The following is a 13,597-nucleotide window of genomic DNA, read 5'->3' as shown; positions in this document are numbered from 1 at the left end:
GGTACACCTGTCCAACTGCTCGTTAACACTTAATTTCTAATCGGCCAATCACATGGCGGCAACTCAGTGCATTTAGGCATGGTTTAAGACAATCTCCTGCAGTTCAAACCGAGCATCAGTATGGGGAAGAAAGGTGATTTGAGTGACTTTGAATGTGGCATGGTTGATGGTGCCAGAAGGGCTGGTCTGAGTATTTTAGAAACTGCTGATCTACTGGGATTTTCACGCACAACCATCTCTAGGCTTTACAGAGAATGGTCCGAAAAAGAAAAAATATCCAGTGAGCGGCAGTTCTGTGGGCGGAAATGCCTTGCCGTTACAACCAAGGTGTGCAGAAGAGTATCTCTGAATGCACAGTACGTCGAACTTTGAGGCAGATGGGCTACAGCAGCAGAAGACCATGCCGGGTGCCACTCTTTTCAGCTAAGAACAGGAAACTGAGGCTACAATTTGCACAAGCTCATCGAACATAGGACAATAGAAGATTGGAAAAACTTGCCTGGTCTGATGAGTCTCGATATCTGCTGCGACATTCGGATGGTAGGGTCAGAATTTGGCGTCAACAACATGAAAGCATGGATCCATCTTGCTTTGTATCAATGGTTCAGGCTGGTGGTGGTGGTGGTGTAATGGTGTGGGGAATATTTTTTGGCACTTTCTGGGCCCCTTGGTACCAATTGAGCATCGTTGGAACGCCACAGCCTACCTGAGTATTGTTGCTGACCGTGTCCATCCCTTTACGACCACAATGCACTCAACTTCTGATGGCTACTTTCAGCAGGATAATGCGCCATGTCATAAAGCTGAAATCATCTCAGACTGGTTTCTTGAACATGACAATGAGTTCACTGCACTCAAATGGCCTCCACAGTCAATCCAATAGAGCATCTTTGGGATGTGGTGGAACGGATGTGCAGCCGACAAATCTGCACCAAGTGTGTGATGCCATCATGTCAATATGGACCAAACTCTCTGGGGAATGCTTCTAGCACCTTCTTGAATCTTAGCCACGAAGAATTGAGGCAGTTCTGAAGGCAAAAGGGGGTCCAACCCGTTACTAGCATGGTGTACCTAAATAATATAAATAATAAATAAATAATAAATAAAGTAAAATAAATAAAATAATAAAGTGGCCGGTGAGTGTATATGATGCTAACAGTACTCGCTGGTTTTCTGATGTATCACAAAGCGGGACGATTGTTGGCAATATTCGACATGTTTTTTTGGCTGAAAAAAATGAAGCGGCTCATCAATGTGATTTGGGTCTAATATCTTTAAGTGACGTCTTAATTTGGCTTCTTGCTGTCCGCTGCAAACATTTTTAGACTCTGTAAACAGACTGGTCTTTCCTTGTCTCCCACTGTAGTAAAAGTCAAGCCCAAAAGCCAAACGCTACATACGCTCTGTCATATCTCCTCATCTTAGCTCTTCATATCTCTAGTGCTCTTTGCTTTGTGGTCTTGTTTGGTTCAAAAATACTGCGCTCACCCTGAAAATGAGAGCGCCACTGCCACCAACTGAGTGGATGTGCAATTAGACTTTATTCTAGTACGGCAAAAAAGTATGTTCCCCGAGGTCACATGCGCCACCCCACCATCGCTCTGCGCCATTTGAGAAGTACTGGCGGAGGGGCTGCAGGCAGGGGCGTGTAGAGGACGTGGATGGAAGCTATTATACTGCGCTGCCTTCATGTCTGTGCTGTGCGTTCACGTTGACAAATGTTTGGGCGCAAAGGAAAGCGTGAGCTCCCGCGTTTAGAGGACAGAGCGCGCTCTCACAGTGATTATGGCTGCGGCGCTTGGAGGGGCACATGCATTACTAACATATTAATGATCATGACTTAAATACCTTGATAAGGGCACTTGCTCGGTTAATAGGGCAAGGGCCAGTTCCCAGTAGGTGGTACCGTGCACTCAGGAAGCTTCAAAAAATGAACCCTTTCTCTCGAACTAATTGCCTCAAGCAGTTCAATGCCTCATGAGGCTTCATCTCACCATCACTAACATTTGTATTTTTTTTCCCCCCCAGGAGGCTGATAGAGATGAGTTGAAGGTATAGCACGCAGAAGAAAGAACATTGCATTCAAGTGGATCGCACTACAAAGACATCACAACCACGTCACATTCGCTGTCAAACAAGGGAACGGGCTAAGGTTCATTGTTAATACAAAGCACTCCTCTATCACGACTCCACTCCCACCACATTCCTCTTCAGCAGCATCTTGATTTTTATCAAAAATACAGCATAATCTACTCAATCTGTACGATTTCACTTCAGTCTTTACTGCGTTAGTCCCATCAACAGAGCACTGAAAAAAAGACACGGCCGACTCAACATTATTTTTCCATTCTCTATTTTCTTAAATTAAAAACCTGTATTGTTTTAATGTACTGCGTTATGTCACATTGATCTGTTCTCCTCTCCGTCACGAATATGTAAATGCACATCTATGGGAATCAGATTGATTGCTCATATTGGTCACTGCATGAGTGAGCGATGCAGAGGACTTTCAAGCGTGGAAAGAGAAGACCAGGTCAACTGTGCGTGAGTTTTAAACTACTGTAAGGACTCTAGGAGAGTGTCCCTTATCATCAGTAATCAACACTTGCTATATTGTTTCTAAGTTCAATAACACTGAAGCGTTTGTTCTTTTTGTAACAAGCTATGTTAATAAAAGGGATGCTTGATAAATATTATGTTGTGGCGCTTCTCATTGCATGTTGTCTTGCCTGCCACAAGGGGTCAGCACATTTCTTTAAAAAACAAAACAGAATTAGGCCTCACTGCACTGCAAATTTATATCAATCAGATCACTTTTCTCAAATCTAGTCACATAATTTTCCTTCATCTTGTTTTGAGTGTGAAAACTACCTAAAAGATTAATGTGTCAGATTATTCCACTTTAAGAAAATATTAATATTCTTAAGACCATACATTTAAAAGTTGGTTATTTTTCACCTAAATTACAAAAAATGTAAACAATATTCTTTAGAATTTAAAAAAAAATCTGACAATTCAAAGCCTTTTTTAAGATTAAATATACTAATTTATTGTTTAAATTATTTTCAGCTAGCTATTTTTCTTATGTCAAGAAATCAGAGTAAAATTTACTTGAAACACTGGCAGATAATTTCACTTATTTCTAGTAGTGTTACACTGAAAACCGGGGAATTTAAATAGTTTTAGGGATGTGTTTTTGCAGTGAGTCTATAATGGGTTTTCTTGTTGGCTAATGATTGGACTTGCCAACTCCCTGAAAAAAAGACAAAATAAGGGACACCTCGGTGGTAGAGCCGGCCAGCCCGATAATCGTCACCCTTGAATAATTTTTATGTGATAAAAATGATTTAAAGTTTTATAGTCATTTTACTCAAACCTGAATTACTTAGGTACATACAGTGGGGAGAACAAGTATTTGATACACTGCCAATGGGAAAACCCATTGGCAGTGTATCAAATACTTGTTCTCCCCACTGTATTTGAGTGATTTAAGCACATGGAAAACCAATATTTTAAAATTATTTTTCATGCAAATAAATACTAGAATAAATTTAACATCTGACCTGCTAAATTTAAAACTATAATTAAATCCTTAAGATCCTGAACCTTTTGTGTGTGTGTGTGTGTGTGTTTTGCCGTTTTTTTATTTGTGTGTTTTTTTTTAATATAAAGTACAAACAAAAAAATGTAGGTGCCTTGTCCCCTCAGCAATAACATTTTTGCAAATGATCACTCCAAATATAACATAAATGAAATTGAAAGAACACAAAAACATAAGTGAAAATAAACACCAAGAAGAACAAAATTTTGCTTTTGAACATGCTTTTTACTCACGCTTCACTCAAATATCTCTCACACTATTCCATTGATCAACATCATCCTGGCAAGCGACAGAACCTCGACCAATGAGATGACTGGGATTTTGAATTGTCATTGTTCTGTCAGATCATTGGTCAAAAGGCAGGAAAGGTGGGGGAATGCGTTTTCCTGAATATTCTTTGAAAGTACCACACCAGTATTCGTTCATTCTACAAAAATATATACTATTATATCCCATATTGGTAATATGGGATGAAACGCGTCTCTTGAAAACGCAATATGGGACTTTTGTTTTTGAATACGGAACGATTTGAGTTTTTCAAGGGGACAGGCCAATCATTTGACAAGCATAGACAACAGTTCACACTATATATGGATCTCTCAATCAGTAATCCGCAAAGGTTGGGGCATGACTGGGTGCAATTGGACACAGGTAGGTTGTCTGTGCCAGGATTAGCGATCAGGTGGCATAGAATAGGATGTCAACATACCCACACTTACAGTTGATTTGCATAACACTGGGTTCCCAACCTCACATTGCTGAACTGTGTATGCTCCACCCCGCATAATCATGTCTCCTTTTGACTCACCTTTCCACGTTCTCTTTTATCTGGCCCCCACATGTATTTGCTAACAATAGCACCACTATGTTCATAGAGTGGTATGAAAAAGTATCTGAACCTTTTGGAATTTCTCACATTTCTGCATAAAATTACCATCAAATGTGATCTGATCCCTGTCAAAATCGCACAGATGTAAAAACAGTGCTTTAACTAAAACCAAACATTTATGGGTCTTCATATTTTAATGAGGATGGCATCCAAACAATGACAGAAGGGGGGAAACAAAGTAAGTGAACCCTCTGCCTAAGGAGACTTGGAGAGCAATTGAACCCAATTTTTACCAAACAATTTAAGTCTGTGTGTGGACAATCACCAATGAGTGGTTTAAAGCTGTCCTGCCCACGATGAAACACGTGATAAGAATTTTCTTGATTTGAAGCATTGTCTGATGTGAATCATGGCTCTGTCAAATGATCTGTCTGAAGACCTGCAATCAAGGATTATTGATTTGTATAAAGCAGGGAAAGGATACAAAACCATCTCCAAAAGTCTGGATGTTAAGCGACAGAGAAGTTGTCTACAAATGGAGAGAGTTTGGCACAGTTGCTTCTCTCTCAAGGAGTGGCCGTCCACCAAAGATGACGCAAAGAGTTGAGCGCAGAATACACAGAATGGTAAAAGAACCCGAGTGTCTGCTAAAGACAGAAATCACTGGCACAGTCCGATATCTCTGTGCACACATCAAGTATTTGCAGAACTATGTCCAGGAAGGGTGTTCATGGGAGGACTCCACAGAGGAAGCCACTGCTGTCTAAAAAAAACAATGTTGCTTGTTTAATGTTCGCAAAAAGGCACTTGGATACTCCACAGATGTTTTGGCAAAATATTTTGTGGACTGATGATACCAAAGTTGTTTGGGAGTAACACACAACGTCGTGTAGAGGGAAAATGGGACAGCTCCCAACATCAGCACCTCATCCCCACCGTGAAGCATGGTGGAGGGAAGGGATCATTATGACTTGGGGCTGTTTGTTGCCCCATTGAGATATAGTGGCATGACCTATAGCAGGGGTTTTCAACCCAGTCCTCAAGGCACACTGTGGGTCCTGGTTTTTGTTCCAGCCGATCCAGCAGAGACAGTTGAACCAATGAGGCTTCTGCTAAAACAAGCCACACCTGACTGCAATCAACTGATTGCACTTGTAAAACACCAGATTGGGGAAAAAGTGTTGTCATCTTGTTTGGTAAGAATGAAATCCTGCACCCACAGTGTGCCTTAGTGGAATAGGTTGGGAACCCCTGACCTATAGACTGCGATTTATGCCAGATATCCCAGGAATCTGACTGAACTACAGCAGTTTTGTAGAGAAGAATGGGCCAAAATTAGTCCTGATCGATGTGCCAGACTGCTCTGCAGCTACAGGAAGCATCTGGTTGAAGTTATTGCTGCCAAATGGGGGGCACAAAAAATTAAATGTGATGGTTCACTTATTTTTCCCCCTTCTGTCATTTGCATGCTATCCTCATTAAAATATGAAACCCTATAAATGTTTGGGTGGTTTTCGTTAAAGCAGACAGTTTTTACATCTGTATGATTTTGACCAAGATCAGATCAAATTTAATGGTGATTTTATGCAGAAATGTGAGAAATTCCAAAAGGTTCAGATACTTTTTCATACCACTGTAGGAAGCATAGGTGTTCAATAATGTTTTGCTTGTTTTTGTTCTGACTGCTTCCTTCCTTTCACCGATGACCCATGCAGTCAATAGTGTTAGCTATGCTTTCAGGATAAAATTATTAAAATTTGCCATTGCATGTCAGTAGTTGCCATCTGAACAGCAACTTTTGTAATCCAGCAGTTCTGCAGGCTTTCTAGGCAAGCGGGGGTAGAGTGATATCACATCGCCCCCCCCCCCCCCTACCCCCCACCATTTAACATACAACTGCTGCGTTACCAGAAAGAAATAGTCACTAAGAAAAGTAATAAAATACAAAACTCTGTGCAAAAGCCCAGCAAAATGCATTTTGGGATTAGCATGTCCTATTATTGCTTGCCTGTATTTGTAATGCGTTGTTCACCCCCTAGTGGCTCGATGTTCTCTCGAAATTCTGAATGATCCCTTTTATTTATTGGACATTTTGGCTCATTTCAATTTATATTATCGATATGGCACATTTATTCTCTATAACTTCAGTTGAAGTTGTTCTCTTCATTCTTCATTTCATACCGAAAACCTTGAAGTTTTTACATTAATCATTATTAAAACATTCAGTGCGGCATCATAATACAATTAGCAATAACACATTAATGGCAGAACTAATTTCAAAGTGAATGTATAAGCCTTCTTCCTTCTGCCATTGTACAAGGGCTCTCATCATTCTTCATTTCATTTGGAAAACCTTAAGTTGTTACATTAATCATTATTAAAGCATCCAGTGCGGCATCATGATACAATTAGCAATAACACATTAAAGCCACAACTAATTTCAAAGTGAATGTAGAAGCCTCCTTCTGCCATTGTACAAGGGCTGGTCGCAGCTTGGCACAGCAGTTATGCTGATTGACCATTAGATGTTTTCAAACTAACATGCTTGGTATTTGTTATTTGAGCTGACGATTTGCTTGTGCAAAAATTAAATGAACAATAAATGATTGAAAAACAATGCATATGTGAAAAACCATGCATATGTCCACGACCACATATATCAATATCGGATTTTTGGAGTCTGACAATATCGGTTAAAGGTCATTTTCGGACAACTGTAGTTCAGACCAATTTTGCATAGGATTCATTTTAAAATGATCTTTAGTGACTTTCTAATCACTGGGTCGCCCTGCATCAGAACAAAGACATTTTATAGTCATACATCAGTGACTAATGTGAAAGGCTATTGCGGGTGGAGTTCGGTAAGGTTTACTGAACTAGTGAGTCACTGTACAGTATGTGCTGTAAATTGTGTGGTCTTATTTATAAACAGACACAAGGCATAAAAGCATTGTTGTTCTTCAGTGGGTGTTCCACCTTTTGCGCCTTTTAGTCTGTTTCTGTTTCTCTTTTGTCTCTTCCATTCCCAAAGAATCAAGTCGTTTAAAAATGTTTCAACAGTACTGTTTTGTTGACTTGCCTGGGTGGGCGTCAAGGGGTGCATTCAGCATTGGATCAGCACATTCCTTACATTCTCAAACACTGTCATGCTGCAGTCAGCTGATTGCAGATCTTTATTTTGCCTTGATGGGAAAACTCGAGAAGTAGCTGGCGCCTCTTCAGTTGTTTTCATTTACATGTAGTTGCTAAAGTAGCCTTTAAGATGACATAATTGCAGTGAGAAAATTTTTTCACATTTGCGTTACTTATTTCAACTGGCTTTAAGTGACACGTACTGAAAATCTTGACGCGTGAGGCCTTCTAAACAGCTTGTTATCATTGCTCATAATTACGCAGTGTAGCTGGTCGTGCTACATGGTAATATTTGGCCCTGCCTCCTGACTGAGCTCAGTGTTTGCAGTGGAACTACATCAGTGCAGATTCAGCAAAGTAAGTCCCCTCCCTGCATCTGCTCTCCATCAGCGTGGTATGTGCGAGAGCTTTGATCACTACGCACACACACACAAGCGATGACTGTATGTGGGAGGCCAAGTGGGCAAACAAAAAAAGACTAGCGCTCTTTCACAGACAATGCCCAGTGGATGAAAGAATCAAAAGAGCTGCAATTGTAGCCACAGCTTTGTGGTCAGCTTCTAGGCCTGCAGTAAAAAAAAAAACATTCATCATACAAAATCCTTAAGCCACCTTCTTGGTACCTTTACTGAATAACTAGATCTAACATAGAGGGGTAACACAATGTCAAATGATTAAAGTTTGAACACAAAGCGGGGCGACATCGGGGAATCCTTGAAACACACATTGAAACTTAACACCAGTTCAAAGGAGCGGCAATAACTCAGAGAAGGGTTGAAGTGTTTTGTGAAAACAAGGTGCAGCCATGAAGTCTCGTTTAGACTTCCAAAGGTTTTAAATGGTAAATTTATCAGGAAGGTGTGACAACTAGCCGTAAGAGAGAGGAGACGATCACATGGTGCTAAGAACTGATGTGATTATCTTCAGACGTGGGTAGAGTAGCCAAAAAATTTCATCAAGTAAGAGTAGTGTTACTTCTAAACAATATTACTCAAGTAAAAGTAAAAAAAATATTCGTTGAAAAGGATACTCAAATAATGAGTAACTGCTTTTAATGTCTTGATTTTTTTTTTTTTTTTTAAATAGTGGTATATTTTTTCTCTTAACACAACTTCATCTTCCTCAATTGTTATTATTATACTGTACTGTAAGCTATTACATGACCATATTAGGCCTACAAGATGACACAGAAATCATCAAATTCAGACATTAGCCGTCCAAAGAGCATGAGCGCCCTCTTGAGGAGAAAAAAGATTGTTCTCTCTGATTTGTGTAATGGAGTCGTGGTAATAGCGTACCGCACGATTTCTATTTTTAGACCGTGACGTCGCCATCGTAACTTGGAAGTGGGCGTTATTGACACGCCTTTGCTTAAATTCCATGTTATTTCTGCTTGTTTCTCCTGTAATCCTTTAAAAAAGAACATGCCGATCAAACACTGCTGCTATGGAACATGTAGAAACAACTCTTGAAATTACGACACATGAAGGATGTTTTCTTAATACGTTTCCCGAAACATAAAACTCAGAGGAAAACATGCGAAGAATCAAGTTGATCATGGATAAACTTGCGCGGACGTCCAAAAGACCAGTTTAAAGCCAGCAAAGTGAAGCCGTTCTCATTTCATATGCAGTAAACATTTTTTGGGGGCCATGGTCTTACAGAGGAAAAAGAGGTAAGCCATTTTGATATTTTTACTTATTTTATTAGCGTGGTGTTTTGCCGTGCTGCTTCTGTCTGAAAATGAGTGACCTGAAAAAAATTAAAATGGTAACTGACTGTAACTTATCTTTTCTGCTGTAAAAAAACAACAACTTTAGTATGGGGGAAGTGTAAATAACATAATGAAGACTTGTTATGAATGGAAAAACTCAAAAAAGTGTCCGTTGCCTGTCACTGAGTAGCATTTGCGATTGCTACACAAAAATAGCAATGTAAATTGCCCCCGAGAACGGTCAGAGACGTAAGACAACCAGAGGATATAATATTTAAGAAAGACTGGGCATATGGTGGTAAAGGATAGATTGTTGGAACAGGAGAATGTCATTGTCAGTGGCGTAAGGCAATGCACACAAGAAAAAGATGTTGATAAAAAAGCTAACTCTGGATCAGATCGGCTCTTTTTCCCGTCTTTTTCAGCCCTTGACACTCAAGCCATCTCTTTAACTGAACATTTGTATGTTCTTCCACATCTTTACGAGTGAATTTGGCACCAGGGACATCATTTTCGGACAGAATTGGTTGGTTTAGCTCAGTAAGCATCTCGTTTGTACACGATTACCACGCATTTACTATTAGGGACAAACGGGAGGTTGACCCACCTAGCAACAATAGCTAACATCATGAATATTAATGAGCAAAAGTTACGTGTTGCTTGCGGTACACCATTGTTGCAATGTCTCATTGGTGAAACTGAGACGGCCACTGCCTGCATCTCTTGGAAAATTAAAGTCAATATGCAGAATATAGAGTAAAAATGTAACGACTCTAGCCCAAAGTAGTTGAGTGAAAGTAGTGGGTTTTTTTCCCACAAATTTACTCAAGTAAAAGTAAAAGGTATTACATTGTTAAACTACTCTAAGAAGTAAATTTTTCTCAAAAACGTACTCAAGCAAATGTAGCGGAGTAAATGTAACATGTAGATACCCACCTCTGGTTATCTTGAATTAATCATCAAATCTATTGCACGTTTCAAAAGAGCTCTGGTCAGTAGGCCTATAATGTGTGGTTTTACGTCATTCATAATATTTCCATTGCAACAATACAATGTAACACATACTACAGTACATGTTCAAAATGAACTACGATCGCCTGCCGCGCTCACTAAATGTCTCATTAGCCCAGAGACATTTAAACCACAATATAAGAACGCACATGCATTCTTTTGGCCAACTCAGAACAATAAATCAATTAATGAGCGTAATTATCAGCGCTGAGACAAAATTAAAAATTAAAAATTGAGCGACTATCAATGCGTATACAGTGAACTTTTTGCCCTCAGTACATCACAGTTTCTTAAATCTTGTTATAAGAATAAAAGTAGGGCTGTTAAATTTATCGCGTTAACGGGCGGTAATTAATTTTTTAAATTAATCACGTTAAAATATTTGACTCATTTAACGCACATGCCCCGCTCAAACAGATTAAAATGACAGCACAGTGTCATACCACTTGTTACTTGTGTTTTTTTGTTGCCCTCTGCTGGCGCTTGGGTGCGACTGATTTTATGGGTTTCAGCACCCATGAGCATTGTGTATTAACATCAACAATGGCGAGCTCCTAGTTTATTTTTTGTTTGAATTTTTTACAAATTTTATTAAAACGAAAACATTTAGAGGGGTTTTAATATAAAATTTCTATAACTTGTACTAACATTCATCTTTTAAGAACTACAAGTCTTTCTATCCATGGATCGCTTTAACAGAATGTTAATAATGTTAATGCCATCTTGTTGATTTATTGTTATGATAAACAAATACAGTACTTATGTACAATGTGTTGAATGTAAATATCCGTCTTGTGTGTTATCTTTCCATTCCAACAATAGTTTACAGAAAAATATGGCATATTTTATAGATGGTTTCAATTGTGATTAATTACGATCAATTAATTTTTGAGATGGGATTAACTCGCTTAAAAATTTTAATCATTTGACAGCCCTAAATAAAACGGTTTGAAAAACATTTATGTTGTAGCAGATTTTATGTACACTTTATTTACATCTATGTATCCATGGACTTCAATACACAAAAGTATCATAGAGAGAGAATGAATGTACAGTATGTATTATAATATTTCATTGTGGTACTAATATTTAATTTACATTTTTCAAACTATTATTTAATGTTCTAATGATAGTGTATTCATTTATAGTGTTATATGTACTTATTTCTTATGTATATATACACGTATATAATATCAATGTTTAAAATGGGGCTACGGGGCACCACTTCGCGGTTTTTCACTTTAAACGGTCGGTTCTGGTCCCCATTAACAGCGATAAGTGAGGGAGCACTACTACCCAAATTCGTTCTGATCCGTCCAGGAATAGCAGAGGAGTAGCTATTGTAGTTCCTGCCCTTCAGAAGAAGACTAAGAAGAACTTGAGATTTCACTCTGGGCGATCTTGAAATGAATTACAGGTTTCTAAATAGGGAAGTGATTCTCAAAATGTTTATTTTCAGTGGTCATCGCTGCAAAACAAAAGTTTAAAGTTTATGCACAATACTCAGTTTTTACATAGGATGACTTTTCTGTCTTACGTAAAGAAATGATTAACTGATAATTAAACTTATATAAATTAGATCCCCTCAAGAATCCTCAGACTACTCTTTGTTTACATAACAAACAGAGCCACCGACCATGTTAAGGTGTGTGGACGCGCGTAATTTATATTGGCGTTATAATCCATTTATTGTTCTATTTATTGTAAATTATTGACACGACACGTATCTGAAAACGCCAAAAGCAATTCCCTACACGCACTTGTACAAGCCATATAATTTTAAAAAGAGTCGATGATCTTTTCACCTCCCCCGTGTAAAGTGAAGAACAAGCGAATGGTACATTCCGGCCCAGTTCCTAGCTGTTTTTGTATTCGCTTCAGAGCGCGTCCAACCGCCAACTAAGTTACGCTAGAGAAGTTCTAGGCAGCGTTTATTTGACGAAAAGCGGATCTTCGCAGACATTTCAACACCTGCCTGTGGATATAAGATATGAACTAAGTGCGTGTTCGAGCTTTTCGAAGGGAGCTGCATTTGCGCTGCTGTTTCTTTCGTGTACAGTGAACGCCACAGCGAAGCTGCAAGCCTCATGTTTTCGTCCAGCCAAGAGGAACACTGCGCCCCCTCCAAAGACCCGGTTAAATACGGCGAGCTGGTCGTTTTGGGGTAAGTTTTGTATTTAATAATAGAAAGTAAAACACTTTTGTTGTAATTTCACTCGACGGACAGAGCTACGTGAGCGCTTAAGCGACCCCCGATTGAAGAGGAAGTTTCACAAGAGTACTCTTGCTTTAGCTAAGCTCCACGACTACCTTCTCTATTTTTTTGTGAATAAGACGCTTTAAATACAATACTTTTAAGACGCCAATTAACACACAGTCACGTTTCTATCCCATATGCGTACGTGTATATTTCAAATTTTTAGCCGCGTTAAGGTTGTCCTCCAATTTGACGTATACAATATAATAACAGGTATTTTACATTCGTGGAGGTTGGGAATGATATTTTCGGCTAGGCCGACTTGAGTTAATGCCTCAATTCCCACCTCTGAAGTTGATTCATGGGGTTTTAGGAATTCGGAAGTGACGATGTCCCCTCCCCCAAACTACTCAGTTTTTTTTTTTTTTTTTTTAAAACCCACAGTCTACACTAGTGTTCAAAGGGCATACTGACAATTAGAGGTGGACTAATAGCACCTTTTCAATCATACAACAAGTAAGACTTTTGGATGACACCGTTACGTTTTGCATTCGTGATGCAAATTCATTTAAATCGACGGTTGTTCAGAAACACCAGACATTTTTACATGATTTTCATTTGTTACTTTTTATACAACCCCTCGCAAAAAGTATGGAATCACCAGTTTTGGACGAGCGCTCACTCAGAAATTTTATCATGTACAACAAACTCAGATAAAAAGCTTGAAAAAATAATGAGTAGGTTCAAAAGTGCAACTCTTTAGCATTCAGAAACACTTAAAGAAATGAATAAAAACATTGTGGTAGTCAGTAAATATGACTTTTACAGAGCAAGTGCAAGGAAATTTATATGGAATCACTCCATTCTGAGGAAAAAAATATGGAGTCATGAGAAACAAATATCTCTAGTATTTAGTAGCACCACCTCTGGCTTTTATGACAGCTTGCAGTCCCTGAGGCATGGACTTGATGAGTATTCTTTATCAATTTGGTGCCAACTCTATTTGATTGCAGTTGCCAGATCATCCTTGCAGGTCGGACCCTTGCTGTGGACCATTTTTGTCCCCCCAATTTTCACCACAGGTTTTCAATAGGGTTGAGATCTGGGCTATTC

The 13,597-nt window shown here is 39.0% G+C and overlaps 2 protein-coding genes across 5 annotated transcripts in view; both read left to right on the top strand.

Annotated features, from left to right (window-relative positions):
* ktn1 (kinectin 1) overlaps positions 1–2,693 on the top strand; it is a 57,661-nt gene extending 54,968 nt beyond the window's left edge. For all 3 annotated transcript variants that reach the window (XM_057858927.1, XM_057858929.1, XM_057858928.1), the window contains one exon: positions 2,029–2,693. In XM_057858927.1, the coding sequence (XP_057714910.1) occupies positions 2,029–2,058 (30 nt within the window). In that variant the 3' untranslated portion in view covers positions 2,059–2,693. The remainder of the gene's footprint in view (positions 1–2,028) is intronic.
* Positions 2,694–12,145: 9,452 nt separating this feature from the next.
* peli2 (pellino E3 ubiquitin protein ligase family member 2) overlaps positions 12,146–13,597 on the top strand; it is a 47,703-nt gene continuing 46,251 nt past the window's right edge. Inside the window, exon 1 of one of the 2 annotated variants that reach the window (XM_057859094.1) lies at positions 12,146–12,451. In XM_057859094.1, the coding sequence (XP_057715077.1) occupies positions 12,375–12,451 (77 nt within the window). In that variant the 5' untranslated portion in view covers positions 12,146–12,374. The remainder of the gene's footprint in view (positions 12,452–13,597) is intronic. The other variant, XM_057859093.1, reaches the window with a different exon arrangement.

Source organism: Corythoichthys intestinalis, chromosome 15 (assembly GCF_030265065.1).
Source record: "Corythoichthys intestinalis isolate RoL2023-P3 chromosome 15, ASM3026506v1, whole genome shotgun sequence".
Taxonomy (NCBI): domain Eukaryota; kingdom Metazoa; phylum Chordata; class Actinopteri; order Syngnathiformes; family Syngnathidae; genus Corythoichthys; species Corythoichthys intestinalis.
This window is presented reverse-complemented; position numbering and strand designations above follow the sequence as displayed.